Raw genomic sequence first — 23,640 nt, forward strand, 5'->3', positions numbered from 1 at the left:
TGCATGCACCTGGCCCTTTCTTTGCCAGTCAAATTCACTTTATAAAACACTCATCCAACTTACAAACAAGTTTGTCCAAACATCAACAACACAAGTTTCTTAATTTACTTAAAAACACTTGTATATACATGCGACCTTCCATAGCGGTGAAAAGATAGTTAACAAGATAACACAATTAACTACAAAAATTAAACTTTTTGATATTTCCAAGAATATCATATCAGAACCAGTAACCCTCTCCCTCGTCAGTTTTTGATTTAAGGAAAGCTAAATAGTCAGTGATGATAATGAACGTATCAAAAACATTGATTTATGAAATTATTGTAATATTATGATTTAGAACAATAGATTGAGGGAGAAAAGGTAAATTACAGCAAGGGAGAAGCGAAAACCTGGGAGAAGTATCCAATATGGATACATGGGTAACATGTACATTTGACAGTGTTGGGAAAAGAATATGTAATTATACATTTTCAAGAGGTAAGGTGAGAAAGTAGGTAGTCATGGCCTTCCTGAATCTTTTCTTGTATTGTTTAGGAGAAACTATTGTGGGGGCAGCATTTCTTGGACCACCAAGAATCCCAGAAGCCTTCACCCATGTCTCCAAATGTTTGTCCCATGTGTATTGCCTCATGAAATCAATGATCCCCAGAACCAACTCCTTCCGCTCATCATCCACCCCAACCAGCAAAGAATAGTCCATAACATCAACAGACTGCAACACAAAAACAAACTTCATTGTAAAATGCTAGATGAAACTTTTAACCATTCAAGGGAGGTTTGGAAGTAAAAATAAAGCTTACCGCCAAAAAGGATGTGTCATTCCATACAGCTCTTTCCAGTCTTCTCTTGGCCCTACTCCCAAGAAATATTGGTTTTGTTCTCAATGCTTCTAACAAATTCATGTCCAGCATCACTTTGTTTGTCCCAGTTGTGTCTGGATTATACCTAGATCTTTCTGAGCCCTTCAGATCATATACCCTCGATATATTTCTCTTGTAAAACAGATTCTCCATCACCATCAGATCTATTTTTGTTTCCTTCCCACCTTTTGGGTATTTCACACTTACCTGCCACAAAACAACAAACGTTATAAACAATAAGTTTACATCCATGCATTGGTGTGCTGCTTGTATACAATGCCTAATAATAATGAGTCCTCTCACCTGATAAATACCAAGAATTTTGGCTAGGCAAGTTGGGCCACCAGAGTTCAGGGCATCCATCAGGTATTTGAAATACTGAGGTGCAAATTCTACAAACGACTCCAGTTCTGTCTTCGTCACTTGCTTAATAATAAACCTTTCATCCAACGACTTGGCAAAATATACATTACTTTTCCCTCCTTGCGCACTCCATCTCCGGCATCGGCTCAAGGATCGCACAAAATCAACCTCACTGGGGCAGCACTTTTTTCTAAGTGATTCAAACTGCTTAGCAAAATAACAAGTCACAGAAAAATTCACTTTACCTCCAGCCCCCACAGAATCATCACCAAAGGAAATTTGCAAGTGTACAGACTTTTTTGGGTCCCGGAGAAGAGAACCAACAACAGAAGATGGAACATCTTCAGGTCCATAACTACTACCATAATTTATATAATCCAAGTCCAGACTACCCCATGCAGAAAAGCTGGAAGTAGCTAAATCTTCTTTGCTTCTCTCACGAGCAATCCAGCTACCCTCAGGCAAATCTGACTTACCAGACACCCAATCTTCATATTCCTTGGAACTAAGGGCATAGGATATTATGCTAGAGTAATCATTGTCGTAGACAGCAATGACTCTATCACCGTGATAGGTTTGGGAAAGCAGCAATCGAGCCCCTTCAGCTATGCTAGACACAGAGGAAATGAAAGTTGGAGTGGAACTCAGAATCAGATTTAGTTTCTGTGTCTCCCATGGCAACATTTGAACATAAGATTGCAATATGTTAGAGACGGGGTCTCTGACCATATTACCATAATCTCCAGAAGCATGAAAGGATCTAAGTGTTGATAAATGTAAAGATGAGGGCAAGATTTTTCTGATTCTTTCATGAACTCTTACTGCTGAATCAAAAGAATGAACTCTCATTGGTTGCGTCAACCTTCTAAAAGGAGGGCTATCATGTTGATTAACCTGCTGAATGCTTCCAGCTGGGACAGCATTGGCTTGAGGTTGATCAGTTCCAGTCCATGCAGAGTCTATTTTCTCAGAAAGATTGGACTCGTTACGTGAGATACACTCGGAAAATGTTTTGTTAAGTTCTCCATCTGAATGTACTTTCTCTCCCTCAGTATAACATGTCAATGATCCTGAAGTACAAGGTTCAAGTGTGTCATCTGGCTCTGCAAGCATATGACCCTTGTGAGACTCATGCAACTTTGAAAGCTGGGCATTAGTCTGCTCTGGTCCACAGTCGATATTCTGATCCTTGTGAAATGAATCAACTCTTAATTCTTTAACATCTGCACAAAGTTCATTTTCCTGTTTAACCTTGGAGCTAAAACTTCTTTTAATGAGAGAGTCCAATGAGTATAGTCGGTGATCCCAAACATGTGAACCAATAAGAAGAGATCGCCTCAGGCGATTTAGTTCCAGAATGTCTAATGCCATCTTCCCAGGTTGTGGAGCCACTGTGCCTGACCGCAGCAAAGACTTCGTACAAATGCATGAGAAAACAAAAAGAAAATTAAAGAAAAATACTTATAATGATATTCAACAGAAAAATAAATAATGAACATACAAATACTTGCACACAAGTAGGTTCTTCAACACCAAGTACAATAAGACAAGAATGATGCATTAGATAGACAGAATATAAAAATTAGTTTGCTCACATGATAGTCGCTTCTTTCTCTTCGAAGCATATCTTTCAGATCAAGTATGTGGTTCTGAATGTCACATGTATCTGATGATTCATTTCCAATACTAGCAGATACAATCTTTGTTTCCAGCCGTCCAAGCACATTGGATATCTCCGCATACAATGTTTCCACTTTAATAGAAAGCTGCAAAAACGAACAAGGTGAAGTTAAATTTTTATGCCAAGGAGCACATTAACTAAAATTAAAAGCTACTCTATAATGAAAAAACATATATGCATGCGCACACGCACACGCACAAACATATATTCAGAACTACATTTAAAATAGCACAGCAAATATTAACAGTTGCTTTCATATATCACCTCTTCAGCCTCCTTTCTAATCCACCCCTCTTGGATATGGCCAAATTCCAACACAGATGGGGGTAGATGGACAGAAAGAATATCAATAGGGGAATAACGGAAGAAAGCAACCATGCTCCCAAACCTGTTGTACATCAAGTTGTTTGTCACGTTTCAAGTATTGATAACCAGCATAAATTACAAAAACAAAATAATTGATTGTTGATACATATGCTGGATGACTTACCCATAATAACGAAGGCAATCCCTCTGCAAGGAATGTCCACAGGTTGCAACTCGGTTTGCAGTTGCGTGGTTTGAAAAGCTAAGCTCCAAGAATTTTCCAAAAGATAATCCCCAAGCCGCATCTGACATGACAACTCTCCGAGTTGCTGGCGGAACTCCATCCTCAAATGGACACCTCAGACACCGGTGCCACATCCAAATCTTGCCATCTCTTTCTCCCGGTAACTTCACAGAGGGAAGGCGCTTAACGTTGATTGTGAGATTTCCTTGCAGGTGAGTAAAACAAAGGACATGTGCCTCTGCTGGCTCTTTACAAGATTGACAGCAGCATGCCTGAAAAAAGCACTTCATGTCATTTCACTTCAGACTTAACTAGTACCAGCAAGCAAATACAAGTAAAATCTACACACCTGATCAAACAGATCATCACGAAGATATCTTCCAAGAGGCTTATCAAAAGAGCCATAAAATTTTATGCGCAGCAACCTCGTACGTTCACATACAGTTCCTTTTGAAACACAATGACTTGAAAAGTATACCAGTATGCTCTGATGACCATCAGTGGCAGAAAAGTATTCACCAGAAAGCTCATCCTCGTTAGTCTTGTCTTTTGTTGAGTCAGCAACTTCACCACACTCCCTCTCCTCTTGAACCATGGTTTCAAGCAAACCTGATTGCGAAAAGTCTCTTGTACTAAAAATAGTGTCTCCGTCTGACTCATTGCACGGATGTATATAATCAGAATCTACTGTCAAATTAGAAGTAAAATTATTATAGTATGAATCAGAGAGTACACTCTCAGATCTATAATCTGCCATGGTGTCTGCATATGAATGACAACTAAGATCATCAGGATGCTCCAGCCCAGATCCCAAAGTTTCAAGTTTTAAATCAATGCCAACAATGTCTTTCACTCTAGAAGCATCGTCAACCTCTAATTGGGGCATGCTTGTAGAAAAGGTGTTAGATATCATGGAAATATCAGTGTCAGCAGTTGCACTCTCAGGCGTGTCAGTAGAATGTTTTACTATCATTTTAGGTAGGGAAGCACCCTCATCAGCAAGGAATGAGGTCTCAAGAGATAAGTGGTAGGCTGCAAAAACTGCATATTGCACAACATGCTTAATTTTCTTTAGTTCTTCCCGACATGTGCCCTTCAGCAAGACCTGTAATGAAAATCAAAATCAGAAACAGACACCATTACACATTTGTATCCACACATCATACTATAAAGAAGCATGGAAAAGAAACCATAGAAGAAAATAAAAGGAAAAGGAATACCGTGCAACCCAATCGCCTTGGACAACCTTCAAAAAACATTAATGTTTTAGATGGTTTCCTGTTTAACTGATTAGCAGTCTCATGATCTTCCACCATTCTGTCTAACCGGAACAACTCACAGTGCCCCAGTCGTGCTTTAGATAAATTATCCACTGATGGAGTGATAAGAGCACCAGTGCACCGCGCTATACGCTCCAACAAAGGCTTTTTGACATTTAACACCAAAGATATTTCCTTTGCAAGCAAATATTCCTGGGCACACGAAGCTACAGTTTTCTCTACCAGCAAAACATTTGGTCGAAGAGCCTCAATTTTTGAAATGATCATCTTCAAATGATCATTTTCCTGCCAGTATTTACAAATCAGAACTTCTTTCCAAGTATAAAAAATTGTAACTAGAAGACATAAAACTCATCGGTCATGAAGGCACCTGCTGTAGCAATGTATCAAAAGAAGCCAATTGATTTGGAACTTTCTGATACTCCAGAGCTCCTCCTAGAAGGAGGAGTCTAGGATTTTTGTATTGAGAGGTCATGCGCTTGTGTTTAATATTTTTTGTACAAACAACACCTTTGATAAGGGTGCTACAAAACAAACAAAAATATAATTTAACATTGATTGGATAATCTCATAGAAGCACCGAGAAACAGGGAACCGATTTATAAGGTATTTAGGCAAATTATAAAAACACATTACCTCTCACTTGGACTTCCGGATGCTATACATTTGACCTTTACATAATCACCAGGATCCATACTGCCACCTTTGCTGGTATCTGGCCGAACAAAGTTAGCAGCCTGCCATGCTACCGTTGCAACTATGTCAAGCCAGTCATCAGAATCATTTTCATTACCAACTTTAATTCCCTCTCCTTGTAAAAGCTGTGAAACAAGAGCTCTAAAATGCCCTTCAATGACAGCTCTTAAAGGTTCCTTGTTTCCATCATTATGTTTCTCCTTTCCAGCAAACATATTAGATAGACTGCTACTGGATGAGAACATGGCCCCTGAGTCACCAATATCATCATCCTCATCATCATATGCAAAGAAATTACCTTCGGCATCATCATTTTCATCATCAGGTGGTGGGGGGAACCAAATATGACCATTGTTTTCAAAATCCAACGGCCTCTGCATATTCTCATCCTGGTTCCGGAAAATAGACAAGTCATCTGAAAAATAAGCAGTAGTATATGCATCCTCAGTCCCTTGTTCAGGCTTTCTTAAAACAGCCATACTTTGTTGACTAATGGGACCATCATTCTGAGGGATGGGGCCTTTCTCCTGCTCCTTCTGTACAGGAAGCCCAGCCCAACTAGAAGTAAAACCAATCCTAGAAGGGCTATCTGAAGGACTTGAGCCCACAGAATTATAGTTGTAAGTGTCATGTCTAGCACTAACGCTACTTGAATCTATATCTGAATAATTATCACAATATGTACGTGATTGGCTGAGAAAGTCCTTCCCAGAATCCTCCATCCCCTCTTCGTTACTCCTACATTTACACACAACACGTATCAAGCACAGGGGAATATTAGGGAAGGGCTACTTAAATCAATTATGCAAGTCACTTGGAGTTTCACACAATTGTAAAAGATCACTTGCTCCTAAACTCAAGGATAAGAAAGCATATATGGGAGAACATATATTATATTCATCAATTAAAATGTCAATGAAAATTTACCCTCCCAATTGGAATAGTCATAGATAGATCATGGAACATCGTCATGCAAATATATGTGAGAACATATATCTATATTCATCAATTAAAATGCCAATGGAAATTTACCATTTTAATTGCAATAGTCATAGATCATGGAACATCACTATGTTCAGTTATAGATTAGTAATAACTTATTAATGCACTTCCAGATAATGTAAAACAAAAACATTAACTTTCTGTAATAAAGATAGAAATATATGATTACCTGAAGGTAGACAGATGAGTAGATAGCGACGAAGGGTGAGTAGCAGATGAAGTCAAACTCTTGTTGACTTCAGAACAAGGATAATACCCATAATCATGGTCATGAAAACAGCGTTCAAAGTGAGATCCCTGATTCAATTCAGCATTCAGAGGAGAACTGATCCTATCACTTTCAACACTAAAGCATGGAGAAGGTGGCTCAGGACTTTGTCTTGGACTCTCTTGAGGAGAGACAGAAGGGTGTACTTTCTCACTACACTTCCTCTGGCCCTCAGAACACATCCTCATATTGGCATCCAAACAAAACTTGCAGGAACGAATAGTTTCCCTGAATCCCGTGTTCTCAGATTCAAGATTTGGGAGATCACAAACCCCGATGCATTTCCCACAGAACCAACGACCACAGCTTTTGCAATTGTATGTCATCTCACTGAAATTTCTATTGCACTCACAACACATTTTGCTGCCGCTATGGTGCATATCAAATTTCTCAGACAAATAATACAAATCACTTCGTCCCCAAGAAACCCAAGACCTTACTTTTTCTAGATCTAATAGTGAGCTATCAGGTATTCCCATATAAGATGTAATGACCCAACAAAGAACTCAACCACTGCCTCAAAACAAGAACAAAGAGAACTCAACTTTCCCTTCAGTATAGGGATTTTCTTTCACAAGACCAAAAACATAAAAAGCAAAATCCTTTTGGCACCAGAATACTGATCACTAAAATTGTCTAAAATTAAAAAAATCAAGTGATGAGTATTGGTAAACCTACGATAAAATTAGGGGGGTGACTGTATTTTTTTTTTAAATAAAATTAAAAATAATTTCTATTCTTTTTTTGGAGTTTTAATTTTGCAAATCCTCCAGGGAATCAAATAATATCAAAGGAGGAGGCAACACTTTAACGACGAAAATCTAGGATTCACCCATCAATCAATATTTACACCGAAAAATAAAATCCTACCAAGGAACCACAAGACCCACGGAACAACAATGTTTCTATTTCAAATACCACAAAAAAGGAAGCGAATCTGTCTCCAAACCCAGCAAAGCAAGAAAAGCACGAAACTTTGAAATGTTAATGAAACCCCACAAGACTAACCGATCCCTAAATCACCCAGAATGTACTGAGGAACCGATTCAAGCATTACCCCCAACAAAAGAAGCAAGACCCTTAATTAGAAACGAGTTTATCTTTCTGTTTAGAGCTGAAAGGCGAAGTCTTAGAACAGAACCCCTAAAGATGAAGAGCGAAGAAGGAGAGAAGAGAAAGTGTGAAGGAAGGAAGAAACTTTAAATGATGGGAAGAATTAGAATCATAAGGAGAAAGAGAAGAAGTACGGAGAAGGTTCCCTTTCTACCGGAATAGGCTCGCATCTCAAACAACAACAACAACGCCACTTCCCTCTTACCCATCTTTCTCTCCCCCGCTGCTTTCCTTTCTTTTCTTTTCTTTTCTTTTCCCTTCAACCTCTCTTCCCACACCACCTTATTATTATTTTATTACCTTATAACAATAATTATTATTATAATGAATAATTAATGTTTAGGTCAAAAAAAATATTGAATAGTAAATGTCATTCATTTGTTGATTTCTATAAAACAACACGCAAACCCGCCCTCATCTTTACTTTTTAATAAAAAAAATTACGCTCTATATATCTTTTGTCTCAGAAGTTTTAAATTAATTATTTTTAATTTTTCAAATTTAAAATTGATATTAAAATTATAATAATCACAAATATTTAACACTTTTAATTTATTAACTTTGTTAAAACAATACCCAATAATCTCGCACATACTTCGAAAAACATGCTTTAATTTCTTATTAAAATTAATTTTATAGTAATAAAATTATATGAAGAAATACATTTGCCTTTTTTTAAATATAAAATTTAATTTAATTCTAAAAATTAACTAAATTTGAATAAATGATAAATTACACAAATATAAAAATAAAATAGTTATTTCAATTTAAAAATAATAAAATTTAAATTACCGATCATTTAAAAAGTAAAAATATAAATGTAATTATTTTAATTTAAAATAACAATTATTCAAAAGAGTAAAATTAAAAGAAAATATGTAAAAAACAATCTCTTCGTATATAGATATATAAATATAAAATTCAAAAAATAATTACATACAAATTAATTATCATTTAAAAAAAAGTAGAAATATAGTTGTTTTAACTTAAAAAATTAATTGCTTGAAAAATAAAATTGAAATTCAAAATTGCATATATAATGAACAAACAAAAAATAAATAAAATATATGGTAGTTGAAAAAAAAGTAGGTATTAATATTAAAAGTATGTTAACAACAATTATATAATAAAGAATAAAATTAGAATATGAAATGTATATTCAGTTCTCTTTAAAAAAAAATTATTATTGTTCTTATCACATATTCAATAGTTTTACATTGTTTAAAAGTTTAGGCCTAAGACGATTTAAATAACTTTTTCTATTTTCATCCATCGAAGCGCCTTTTAAGACGGAACTGACGCTCTAAATACTTTTGATGTATGGTAATTGATCTTAATGATGTCCTGGGATAAAAACAACTATTATAATTATTAACATTAAAAGGATTACAAAAATAAATAGTTTTTATAATTTTATTTATTTTGTAGACTGATTTTTTAATATAAATAGTTATTTTTGTAATACACTAGAAAATGACATTTTAAAAGTGATAGTGGTTTAAAAATAGTGAGACTCGATTATTTTAATATTAAAAGGTTTTAGTATAAATAGAATTGTTATAAACGAGTTTCATTATTTTAAAACACACTATCTCTCTAGAAACCACTTTTCTAGAGTTCTCTGACTTCTCTCTAGAGGTTCTGTCTCTCTGGTCGTCTGATTGAAGAACCGAGACCGTAGGATTGATCCTCTTGGCGAGCTCTTCAAATTGGACCGATCAGTTTCTTCGTTCGCGTAAGTTGAGTTTCTGCTCTCTTTTTTAGTCTTTTCTATTTTTTGTTGCATGCAAGCCCTCTTCCGCTTGCATGCGACGTTTTAATCATCAGTATGAGTCTCTGCTTATCAGTGATCATAACGGTATGTCCTGATCGTTCTTGTGATGTTTCTATGTGTAGATAGAGCATCCTGTGGAATTAGAGGTGTTGACGTTTTTAAGGCGTTGACGTTTATAAAGTTGTCTAAACAGGATAACAGGTAAGGGAAGCTAACTGTTTTACTTGAATTTCGTATAGAAATCATTCTGATGACTTTGAATTGCATGATTGAGTGTTGTATGAGTGCTTAAACTGTGTAATTGAGTGTATGATTGAATTGTGCTAGATTCATGGACTGTTGCATGTGAGAACAGATTGGGAATCTGGTATTTTCGCCTAAGCGAGCAGCTCTCGCTTGAGCGAAAACACCAGAAACTCATCCCCTGTCTCTATGCGAGATCTCGCCTAGGCGAGCCAATCTCGCTTGAGCGAGAGTCACTCTCGTCTAAGCGAGACAGCTTAGCCTGAGCGAGAATTCACCCAGAGTTTGGGTTGTTCTCTATTTCGAGCCTCGCTCAAGCGAGAATGACTCGCCTAAACGAGAGAGCTCTTTCGCCTGGGCGAGATCTTCTAGTTTGGGCGAGAACCTCTGCAGCTGAGTGTTATTTTCCTTGTTTCTAATGGATGAAGCTATGTTTAAATGTTAAAATGTGAACTTAGTTATGATATGCATGAATTATTATGACTGATAAATAATATGTGTGGTGAAATTGCATGAAGTCGGAATATGAGAAGATGTGGTTGAATTAGAATTTCAAGGGAAATTCTAAGAGGAATGTTTTAGTGTATGTAAGGACATAAGGACTCTGTATGGGTTGGTATCCTGAAACTCCAATAATCATTCATGCTCAGATAGAGCATAATGGATTATGTCATGAGGAGTAGCAGGAGGTCCTAGTCTTTGGACTTGATCAAGTCTTAGACGCGAAGGGGACTTACCCTGAAACTCCCTATTTTTATTAGTTTTAAGCTGCTAAAATTGGGATGTTACAATTTTCATCTAAAAAATGATTCTTTCAAAAAATAAGAATTTATGAAAACCAAAACAAAAGTCTTTGTTAATGTTATAAATTATTAAATTATAATAATAAATTTTCAAAATATATAACCTAAAACGGAAATATATTAGCTTTTATGTAAGATCTTAAAATATTTTAATTTAGAAAAATGATGATTTAAGTTTAAATTATAATTTTTAGGATGACTGAAATGGTGAAGTAAGTTATATAATTTATTTGGTTAGAATGTTGGTTGAGGAATTTGATGTGATTTGTATATTGTTTAGTTGTGAGCTGTGATTATAAGGTTGGTCATTTATATGTTAGTTCACCATTGTTTTTTTTTATTTTCTTTTTGAGATAATTATAATTTTATACGGGAGCATATGTTAGTGTGGATACGAACGAAGAGGCACAATAGTGACGAGTCGTTATGGGAATTATGTTGAGGAGTCTATTATTACTTTAGTAGGTGTATTTCAAAAATGGTTAAATTTGTTTTTAATCTCTGCGAAATATTAATTTGTGTTTACCTAAACTTTTGATACATTATGGTTCCCAAACTTTAAAAATGAATAAAACGTTAAATTTTTTTGACCTATCAAATGTGTTTCTCAACTGACATTGAAGCGGAGATGTGCCAAACAATGTAAACAATTCAAATGCTAGCATGAAACACGTTTGACACAAAAAAAAAATAACGTAATTGGATTAAAAGAACTGTATCCATTTACTTTCTAAGTTTAGGACTAAAATGTATCAAAGTTTCAGATAAAGACGAATTTCAATTTTGGTCAAAGTTTAAGGACTAAAAACATGTTTAATCCTTTCAGAGATGAGTTTCTCATTTTTGTAAACATTAGTTTCAATAAAAGTTAAGGATATTAAAATTTGAATTTGACTATATTTAATAAATAAGGTTTAATTATGTTCTTAAGAAATTGTTGGTATTAAAGTTAAGTAATAGTATTTCCTAATTATTAGTGACATCCAAAATGGAATGGGACGTTACATTTAAAAAAGTCTCATAATAAAAATCCATTATATGTGTTCTTGTATTAAATACATAAAAATAAAATGTAAAAAGGAAGTGAAATAGAATTTATATATTATTTCAAAAGATTTTCATTTATTAAACATTCATGAATGATATCTATTGGTTTGAAAAAAAGTGTAGAAGTATATGTATGAAAAATTTATAAAAAAAAGTTGAAAATAACTTGAATTATAGAAATAATTTAACATCCCAATTTAGTAGATTTACATTACTAACTGAACTATTACAAATTAGGTATTAAGCAATAGACTATCACATAAACATATAATATGTGTTTACAGTCCTCGATCAATCTCAATGGTACATTTTTCAGAATATATAAAGTTATTCAATAAATGGAAGATTTATACAATGCAACACTATATACCTATCTATCAACTATACTCTATTTAACCATCACTCAGTCTCACTGCTTAACAATCCTCATACCTGCATTATCATTTTCTCACGTATAACATACAACCATTGTAGATGGATAAACCACCACTCAACACAGAAAACATGGTAAGTTAATAGTATTTTATACCATCATATATTATAACATCACAAAGATTAAACAGAAACATTAGTCCACACATTTTACATACAACATGTATTATTCACAATTACATCTTATAAATGTAACATAACATACTCTAGACTCGATTTCAAATTTATACATTGAACTCAAGACTCATCAAATGTAGCACCTATCATGTAATCATGAACAAAGTGTCACAAGTGGCCTAAATTTACTAGGTCTCAATCATACACTAACAAGGTAAATTTACTTATAGTCTCGTCAAAAAGGGAGTCTTTGACCTCAGATCTCGCCATAGGAACTTCTCTCAACTCTCACCACTAAAATTTCATCCTCTATATGAGTTTGTTAGTCTAGTAGAGTTAGGATGACTTCAAAATGTAGATTCCTTGCTTAATGCATAACATTATAGTAACTATTATGGCATTCCTCTTTAGGAACACCATAACCTTATAATATACATTGTCTGAATATACAAATCCTCTCATATAATTGGTAATTCTCATCATTTCCTCCTTATTCATATCACATATCTACCAAATCCTCATACTCTCATGTATTCTTTGTATTTAAACATTTAAACCATACTCTATTCAAATAAACATCTTACATTATCCATAACATCTAATAATTCTTCAAAGATCATTCATGTTTCAAAGCACATATCAAATACCACACTCAATAAACTCGCTCAATAAGTTCACTTACTCGCTCAACGAGTTACATATAGGAAGAGACTTAGCCATTGACTAAATGACTCGCTCAACAAGTCAAGTAATGGAACAAAATACAGATAAACATGCCCAATGTGAGCATACTCACCCAACAACCAATCCTCCCCTGACTCTTTGCCAAACTTGAATTTTGGCTTTCGCTCGACAAGAGTTAGCTCGCCTAATGAGCAAACTTCCCATGACTCCCTGCCAAACTAAAATTTAATATCCACTCAATGGAAGTTTGGCTCGCCTAGTAAGTCTGCATAACCTAAACACATAAATTTGCATAACAGAGGATACCTTTGGCTCTACGGAGTGTTCTCATCCTTTATTCAAGTCAAAAATAGTACCGATTAATTTAAAATGACTCATTTAATCTATCAAACTCATCATGTCACTCACTAACTCTCATAAACTTTCCTGTCATTTTTTTTCATTTCTCACCATCTTTCTTTTGATCCAAACAACCTCATTTTCATCTCTCTTTCTCCTCAAATCCACTCTCTTAAATCTATCTTCAAAAACAAACACAAGCTTAAAGTCTTCTAATATATGATGTTATACTTTACCCATTTGTACCACACCTACCTGGCCTAGCCAAACACACTTTTTATCCTTTGCCGCTATAGCTATACTGGCAAAGACTAGGGGACTGGTGTACCACACCTAGCCAGCTTAGCCTGATTATGGCCGTAAAACCCGTCTACATGGCCCTCAAAGACATAAATAATCACCATGTATGAACGAGTAACAGTACCCGGCCTAAGCCATTAAAGGGTAACCGGCCTAAGCCGCTAACTTAGGATAACTAAGCAAGAACTTGACAAAGTCAGAGCACTACCAGCAAGGCTCCTAAGAGCCCACGATAATCGAACTAAGGGGCCTGGCCTAAGACCTAGGCCCACCCACGGCCCAAACAGGGGCCCAGCCCATGACGTAGCCAAACATAATTAATAATCTATAAATATGTATGGACCCCAGCAATTAAAGGTATGCATTCATTACTCCCTTAATTACGAGATTTGACTTTCTGAGAGTTCTTTACTGACTTGAGCGTCGAAGTCTCTTCCGCAGGTAACCCCTCTCGAGTCCAAACCAGTCCACACCGAGATATCCACAGATGACATATAGCAGTCGGGAGGAAGCCTACTGAGGAGATTGTGAATTGGGGTAAGGTAACGCTTGTGTCTGACATATCTTATTTGTTCTTCGCAGGAACAATTGGCGCCCACCGTGGGGCACGAGATAATACTTTACGGACCAACCCGCATTCTCTCGAAGATGGTTTCTACCCTCAAGGTCTATATCACCCACGTCTCCCTCTACACTTCTCACGATGCCGTTTTCTACAAGGCCTTCCCTACCACCCTTAAAGGCCCTACCCTCGAATGGTTTACCACCCTTCCGCCATACTCCATCGATTACTTCGACACCCTCTCCCACATGTTCACCACTCACTTCGCTGGCAGCTGCCCACATCAAACTACAACCATCTCCCTTCTTGGCATGTGACAGGAACAAGATGAGACGCTCTGGGCTTTTATTGATCGCTTCAGTAAGGTTGCCCTTCGCACACCACACCTCAATCAGGAGATGATACTTCAGTGCATGGCACTCACTCTCAAACTCGACCCATTCGCTAACAACGTCTACCTCCACCCACCTGTCTCCATGCATGAGTTGAAACTTCGCGCCTCTGACTACGTCCGCATGGAGGAGATGCAAACTCTGCATACAAAATTCTGCAATGACTATACACCCTCTGCAACAACCCCCCTACACAACCTTCCCGGCCTAATCCTAGACCCCGACAACCCCGACAACCCCGCTTCACCAGATATGCACCCCTAAACGTTCCTCGATCCCGTCTCCTTGACGAAGCCCTACATGCCAACCTCATCCCACCACTGTAACGTCCTAGCCGGAAATTACTTATTTGAATAAATAAAAATAAAAGTAAATTTAACAACCTTATTTATTTATATCCGATTCCCAAAACGCGGGAAAATCAAATTTAAAAATTCAACGCGCCATTACAAAATAAGGAAAATGAGTCCCATCGTTCATATTATCAACAACATGTCTAAACTTTTACAATTTATTCCATAGTGCATCATAACAACTAGTAATAAAATCCTAGAGAATATCCCCACTCCGTCTCAAGCATCTGCCTGCTCACCTGCATCAACATCTGCTCCCATGTAACAAGTTACATGATCATCGCCACACACACACAGATAGGGTGAGCTCGTTAAAATAAAATTCACAATATAATAATTAAATACTATATTAACAATGTAAACTCGGGTCAGTATTCTTCTCCCTTTCTTTTCCTTACTTCTCCACTTCCAATACTTACATTTAGACGTCTATCATTTCTATACCCTTTAGGTGAGAACGATGATCGATCTTTGCTGCGCGAGTGTCTACTCACCCCTCCGACTACAGGCCATCACCTGATAGTCCACACGTGGGAATAACTTTGCCACAGCATCTCACCGTGACACCAAGTGGAGCTCCCCGAAACAAACATAAAGTTTGTAGCTGTTCTAGACTACCAAAACTCTATCAGAATCACTCTGAAGAGGGCAATCACCCGAACCTCGCCGTACGAGCCACAACTCGCACACTCCACTGGACTTCCTAAACCACCAGGCTACAACCTTGAGTGGTCACGTGTTACCCCAATATAAGATTACACTCATAACTGGGGCCCCAGCCAAAGCATCGCATCATGAACCTCCCTTTAAGCGGTGTAGAAAACTTTCCTTGCGCACCATCACTGGACCAAAACCGCCTGGCGCGCATCACACGCCGCTAGGCGGAACTTAGCTCCAGACCGCCTGGCAGGCATCACACATCGCCAGGCGCCACGCGCCCACAGTACACTCACAGTACCGTCACCGCCTGGCGGACATCACCACGCCGCCAGGCACCCTGTTTCGCCGTCACCGCCTGGCGGGACCATCAACCGCCGCCAGGCGCCCCGTTCCTGCTGTGACTACTGTCACTGATTTAATTCCCGTCCGCCTGGCGGCTCGCTCACGCCGTTAGGCGCTATACCAATGGCACACAGCTACTGATATTTGGCACTGATACAGATCCCAATGAACCTCACATCATACAGCACACAAAGCTATAAAATAATTATGTCACACCAACCACAGCTTTATCACTAGCAACTCATACACACATTTCCAATTATGTAAAGTCTATGTCATCAAGATTGCACACACACCTCAAAATACACCACTAATGTAGCAGAATATGTTAGACACTCAACAAGCAGATTGTTATGTAACCCTACATGTTACTAACATGGATTTCCTTTCACCCCTTTTTACACTTGCTCTTCTTCTCCTTTATGGTCATACCACCTCGTTAACAAAATACCATATGATAATTCACACTTCCCGTTTTACTATTTTAGTATATTTTCTGGAATCTACCTTTTTACATGCAGCAGAAACATTTACATCCTTCCTCATATTATAACACTTTTTCCACCTTCCCTACCTCTATCCTTCCTTGATCCCTAATAGACCACCTACATCTAATATTCCATTTTTGACATGTATACATTAAAATGAATTTCTACCTGCATAACCAACCCCTCAAAATACATACCAATCACCCAAACTACACAGCACTGTCAGGTCACCCGGCGGCAGTTCATGTGCCGCCAGGCGGTGCATACGAATCTGGGTTCTGCCTAGAATTTCCAACACTGTATCACACCCAATTGTACTGATTTTTCGATACAGGCCTTCACCCCAACATATTTCAATATGCACATACTCTCCAGAGTTCATACATCACCCATCAAACCATCAATTTCTAGAAATTTAACACACCTTTATTCGCAATTTTAAAACAATTACTATCCCCAATTCCAGCATGAATTTCCAAAACCCCAATTTTAAAACATAAATTTAATATATCATGATCATCTGCAGACGTTCACAACATAGGGTTCATGTTCGTGCATATAAACTATCATGGCGTATTCCAGGAAACATCAAGAACATCAAAACAACACAAAAAAATAGCATCACAATGCTTGTGCCGCCTGGCGGTTCATCCTCTACCACTAGGCAATTCATGTTAAAACCCCCAGAACTGGTTCTGTCCCTTTGTGTCGCCTAGCGGGTCGTGCGAGACCGTCAGGCGGATTCTGGAAAATTTCCAGAAACCTGATTTTAGCTTTGGTTTTCAAATACAATGCAATCCCAGCCCGCATACATCATGATTCAATCAAAATTCAACAAAATAACATCAAACAATTAATAGGAACTCCCCTAACCTGGATTCCTTGCTCAAGTTGCCAAACGTGCTACCTCTTCTTTGTTAGCCAACCTCCTCTCTTGTCCTTCTCCCAATTCAGACCCAAAACCACTCCCGACACTCTCAATCACTCTCTTTTTGTGCTCCCTTTTCTGGTACAGACTCAATTTGGCAAAACTCTTCCTATTACTCCACTTTTCCTTTTTAAATAGTGCTTAAGTTTTTGGTTAATAAAGCAAAAACGGGTTCCTCACTAATTAATAGTTAATGGCCATGACCCCTATGTGACTATTTTTCAGCCTCCCTTGGCTGCTAGGTCAGTAGGGTTTCCTCTAACCCTTCCCATTCCACCCAAATCTACCATAAACAAAAAAATTTAAAGTTTAATTTGAGATATGCAAGACTTGAACCCATGACCATATCAATACCAAGTCAATCCTAAACCATCAAGCCAATTCATGTTTCATGCTAACAATCATCATCCAATAAACATACTATTTCACAACATGATCATCATATATTTAAAATAATAATGAATAATAACACAAAATGACATACTTAGGACTCGAACCCAGGTCCTCTCACTCAACCAAAGTACTCTCAACCACATGAGCTAGTACTTTTCCACGTCAGGAAAATTAGCATTTAATGCCATAAAACTTCTCCCACTCACATTAATGAAATAATTAATTATTTAATTATTTAAATTTAGCGGGTCTTACAACCACCACGCAAGACGACCACTCCTCCCAACGCGGACATGACTAAATATTGCCGTTATCACCAAAACCACGACCACACCACAAAGGAATGCAAAGCACTCCAAGACAAGATTGAAGAATTGGTTCGTGCTGGCCACTTTCGCCGCTTCATTCGTCGAGACGACCACCCTCCAAGATCCAATCACCTTCCACTTTCTGACCACCGACGCCTCCCCGCAATTCTTGCCACGACAAACGTCCAAGTCAACCCACTAACTGCGACCCCTAACCTGCTCGCACTGATATTGCCCCGACCGACCCCTCACTACGCGACACCATTAACACCATCTCTAGTGGCTTTGCTAGTGGCGAATCCACCTCATCCGCCAGAAAGAGACGCCTCCGCCATCTACAATCTATCAACCATATCACCCACTCCCACCACAGACGTCGCATGCCCCCCATAACCTTCACAGACGATAACTTCCATGGCTTAAATCACCAGCAGGATGACCCCATGGTCATCACGATTGAGTTGGAAAATTATGTCGGCAAGAAAGTCCTCATTGACCAAGGCAGTTCCGTCAACATCCTCTACTGGGCAACGTATCAGAAACTCCAGCTCCTCACCACCGCCATGGTTCCATACGATGAACCCATATATGGTTTCTCAAGGGAAAAGGTCTCCACCCGTGGCTACATCGATCTCCATACTGTTTTCCGCGATGACGCTCAAACCAAGACAATCCCTATCTGTTTCCTCGTCGTTGATGCGCCCACATCCTATAATGTTCTCCTCGGCCGACCATCCCTCAACACTCTTGGCGCAGTCGTATCCACACCTCACCTGGCCATGAAATTTTCATCCCCATCCGGAGATATCCTTACCATCCACGGCGACAAGCGGCTCGCGCGCGAATGCTACATGGCCAGCCTACGCCCACAACTTCCCATCCTTCAAACCAATCATATTGAACGACCACCCGACTCTATCATAGCCTTATCTGGAGATGATCTAGACCCCAAAGTAGGCCGGATGCCCGCCTCGAGCTGGTCGAAGAAACTATACCACTGGAACTCCCTAATGGACGTGCCATCAAACTCGGCACTGGCTTACAACCCAAACACCGCGACATCCTTACACCCACCCTCATTAGCAACACAAACTTGTTTGCCTGGTCAGCCGCCAACTTACCCGGCGTTGACCCTCAAGTCGCATCCCACAAACTCTCCATTTACAAGGAGGCAAGATATGTCTCCCAGAAAAAATGAAAACTTGGTGAAGAACGTCGATTAGCGGCCAAGGCTGAAGCCGACAAGTTACTCAATGCAGGATTTATCGAAGAAGCCCACTACATAACCTGGCTCTCCAATGTAGTCTTGGTCAAGAAAGCTAATGGCAAGTGACGAATGTGCGTCGATTACACGGATCTCAATAAAGCCTGTCCTAGGGATGCCTACCCCTTACCTAAAATTGACCGGCTAGTTGACGGTGCAGTCGATAACAAAGTTCTCAGTTTTCTTGATGCATACTTTGGTTACAACCAGATTCCCATGGCCACATCCAACATGAACAAAACCACCTTTATTACAAACGATGCCAACTACTTCTACAAAGTCATGCCATTCGGCCTAAAAAACGCAGGAGCAACGTATCAGCGGCTAATGGATAAGGTTTTCAGCCACATAATGGGTAAATGTGTGGAGGTATACGTCGACGATATGGTCGTCAAATCTATGTGTCATCATTAGGACGCTCAAACTTGTCCACTGTCTTTTCCACATTACGGTAATACAACCTCTGCCTCAATCCCGAAAAGTGCGTCTTCGACGTCGATCGTGGTAAATTCCTCGGTTTCATGCTCACACAACGCGGCATAGAGGCTAACCCCGAGAAATGTAGTGCAATCATTGAGATGCGAAGTCCCAACAGTGTCAAAGAAGTGCAACGCCTCATTGGCCGACTAACCGCCATCTCCCGCTTCCTTCCCAAATTGGTCGAACAAACCCAACCCATTATTCAACTACTCAAGAAATCGGCCAAGTTCACGTGGAACAATGAATGTGAACAAGTTTTTTTAAAAAAAAATACCCTAACCTCACCACTCATCCTCCATAACCCGGACACTCATTAACTCTACTCGTCTACATCACCGCCACGGATCACACCGTAAGCGCCGTGCTAGTCAAGGAGGTCGATGGCACTCAACACCCTGTGTACTTCGTAAGCCGAACCTTGCAAGATCCTAAAACCAGATACCAGATGGTGGAGAAATTAGCCTTGTCCTTAGTACACGTAGCGCGACGCCTACATCCCTATTTTCAAAACCACAACATAATCGTCAAAACCGATTCGATTACCCTATCCAGAAAATACTTCAAAAGCCAGACTTTGTCGACCGCATGTCGTCTTGGGCCATAGAGTTATCCGAGTTTAACATCCGTTACGAACCCCACGACCCCATCAAAGCTCAATGTCTCCTAGACTTCGTCAATGATCTGCAACAAACCCCTGTAGAGGACTAGTGGACACTATACGTTGATGGTTCTTCAAACCCAAAAGGAGCAGGTGCCGGTATCATCTTGGAAGGCCCCAACGACATCCTCATCAAAAAATCCATTCACTTTAGAACATCTAACAACCAAGCCGAGTACGAAGCCATCCTCGTCGGCCTATCCCTCGCCCGCGAAGTCGGCGTTAAAACGCTGACGTGTAAAACTGATTCCAAACTCATAGTGGGATACTTAAATGACGAATTCCAGATCAAAGACCCCACCCTCCTACAATATTATCACCTGGTCCGAAATGTTATACAATTTGCTTTTGAACGAGTCTCCATCCGACACATCCCCCGATCTGAAAACGTCAGAGCCGACATTTTGTCCAAGCTGGCCAGCACTAAACTAAAAAGCCGACTCTGATCTCTCTTACAACAAACACTATCCGCTCCTTCCACAACAAATACTTGTCATACCCTAACCCAACACTAATCCGACAACTAGACCACCCCTTACATCTAGTACCTCCGAACCGGTAACCCCCCGCTTGACGCCAACAAAAGTTGCCCTTCTAAAGCCGTCAGGTACACAATGATAGGCGATGACTTATACAAGCGAAGATACGGCCAACCACTTCTCAAATGTGTCACTGCAGAGCAAGCCCGGTACATCATTAAAGAATTACATGAAGGCATATGCGACTATCACTCCGGCGCACGCACCATGACTACCAGAATCCTTCGCACCGGTTACTTCTGGCCGACCATTGAGGCCGATTGCCACACTTTTATCAAAAAATGTATACCCTACCAAAAACATGGCAACCTCATCCATGAAAAACAAGAACAACTCCATTCTATACTATCCTCGTGGCCCTTCGCAAAGTGGGGAATGGACATTCTCGACCCTTTTTTCCTAGGAAAAGGCCAAGTAAAATTCCTTATAGTAGCCGTCGACTACTTCACCAAATGGATAGAGGCCAAACCATTAGCAACCATTACCACCCAATAGGTCCAACATTTCATCTGGAAAGATATTATATGCTGATATGGCGTCCCACATACGATCATCACTGACAATGGCCGATAATTCATAGACAAATAACTCGCTAAATTCTATACTGGTGTAACATCCCGTCAGGATATTACTGATTTATAAATAAATAAAATAAATAAATTAAAACCGCGCGCATTTAATAATACCTAACTTTCCCAAAACGCGGGAAAATTTAAAAACTCTATTAAACCATCGAATAAAGTCTATGAATACCAACACCATAACGTTATAAAATTACCCATCAGGGTTTACAACTATTTTCAAAGGCAATAAAGAAAACATAAGCATTTCCCCAAGTATAACCCCTCTCCGCGGCTAAGCGTCACCTGAGCCACCTGCATCAACAGAATCTGCTCCCGTGTACCGCGTACACGATCATCGCCACACACACGCAGATAGGGTGAGCTTAACAATTAAATCACATATGTAAAGTTACAGAAATATAATCATATAAACACAAGCGACCATACATAACATAAATATCTCACATTGCCCTATTCTTTAATTCCTACCATCTGACCCCCAATCAAATTATTCGTGCTCTACAACGTCTAAGGATTTCTTCAAGGTGACTTGCTGCCATACCTATCGGCCACAATCGATAGAGCAGGTGCGGGAAAACATGCTACGAATCATACACAGCAACGCCAGGTAGAGTTCCCATATACGAACAAAGCCCGTATCGTCCCAAGACTACCAAACTCGTCAGCCAACAACTGAGGAGGGCAATCTATCTGGACCCATCCGTACTAGCCACAACCAGCACACTCACACCGGCAACACTCGCCAACCCGAGCCACAACTCAAGGGTTCCTCGTGTTCATCCGCCATCCCGAGCCACAACTCAAGAGATGCTATTCCGAGCCACAACTCGAGGAATATCACGTGCTTAACCCCTATCCCGAGCCACAACTCAAGGGATACGTTCCGAGCCACAACTCAAGGAACACCAGCAATCTCACCCTTAAAGCATCACTAGACGCACTGTAGATCACAAATTCATAGTCAAAACTCAAAGCTGCAGCAGTATAAATCGCCTGGCGGGGGACACGTACCGCTAGGTGCTGCCAGCTTCCAGACTGCCTGGCGGGGGACACGTGCCGCCAGGCGCCAAGCGCCCGATAAATCACAAGGTCTTTAACTGCCGCCTGGCGGAACCGTTTTTTTTGCCAGGCGAATGCTGTCCCAGAAGTCACGAATTTCGTCGCCATCGCCTGGCGGAATCCCCCTGTCGCCAGGCGCCTCCTGCACCAGAACCCCATTGTTGCCTCTCTACCGCCTGGCGGACCTAACTCTGTCGCCAGGCGCCGTATCAGTACTTATGCAGTACTTGTTTTTGTCAATTACTCTTCGCATCTTGCCCTCGCATCCATCCTCAATCCATTATACTCCTAGCTCCGTGCATGGTACTGTTTACTTAGATGAAAATTTACCACTCTCCCTCTTTACTACAACTCTCCATAAAATAATTACAAGTCAAGAAAATCACCAATGGTTGGGTGTCATTCTTATTTTCCCCAACTCCATACTGACACGCATGTTATTAAGGCTCTGACAGTACTAGAATATCCCGTGACCTAACATACTTCCCAATTTATACACCCCCCCAAGTTCGCTTATAAAGTAAGAGGGAAAATATCATTACCGTAGTGAAATCTCTATACTCTATTCCCTCCCAGATACACTAGAAATTGATTTACCAAGGAACCAAACGCCAATTATCCTAAAACACCCTCCTAGACCAGAATAACCACAAGTATCCATGTCACTGTACAGGCGCCTGGCGGCTAGTCCCGTGCCGCCAGGCGGTGTATCAGACTTCTGGTAAAATTTCCAGAATTTCCACACCTTCTCAGTCCCACTCTCCCTTGCTTTTCATTCCAGATTAATCTCCATCATTTCTCGCGCCATCTCCCTTATGTATCGTGTTCCTCGCAGCCTACACGCACATCTATTAAAATTATTCAAGCATTCCAATCACTGACCACTCTCACGACATCAAACCCCAATTGTTCAACCCTAAACGCTTGGTCACTGTTCCATTGAATTTCCATGTCAATCACACTCGAAATCAAAACACTTCTACACCAGATCCACTCATAAGACCCACCCCTTGATTTCCCTCCGAACAATTCACGCCAAACACTCAAGAAAAGCTTAAAACGAGTATTCAACCCG

General features: G+C 39.5%; 1 protein-coding gene across 1 annotated transcript; it reads right to left on the minus strand.

Moving 5' to 3' along the window:
• Nucleotides 1-282: 282 nt before the first annotated feature.
• On the minus strand, nucleotides 283-8,071 carry LOC114177819 (putative 1-phosphatidylinositol-3-phosphate 5-kinase FAB1C). Its single transcript, XM_028063374.1, has 11 exons — nucleotides 6,605-8,071; nucleotides 5,374-6,171; nucleotides 5,108-5,261; nucleotides 4,678-5,022; nucleotides 3,807-4,562; nucleotides 3,398-3,729; nucleotides 3,172-3,295; nucleotides 2,822-2,992; nucleotides 1,167-2,639; nucleotides 804-1,070; nucleotides 283-715 (listed from the first exon to the last, which is right to left on the minus strand). Exons 1-11 carry the CDS (start codon nucleotides 7,180-7,182, stop codon nucleotides 464-466), a joined length of 5,250 nt encoding a protein of 1,749 aa, XP_027919175.1. The 5' UTR covers nucleotides 7,183-8,071; the 3' UTR covers nucleotides 283-463.
• Between the last annotated feature and the right edge of the window lie 15,569 nt (nucleotides 8,072-23,640).

This window comes from Vigna unguiculata, chromosome 3, assembly GCF_004118075.2.
Source record: "Vigna unguiculata cultivar IT97K-499-35 chromosome 3, ASM411807v1, whole genome shotgun sequence".
Classification (NCBI taxonomy): Eukaryota; Viridiplantae; Streptophyta; class Magnoliopsida; order Fabales; family Fabaceae; genus Vigna; species Vigna unguiculata.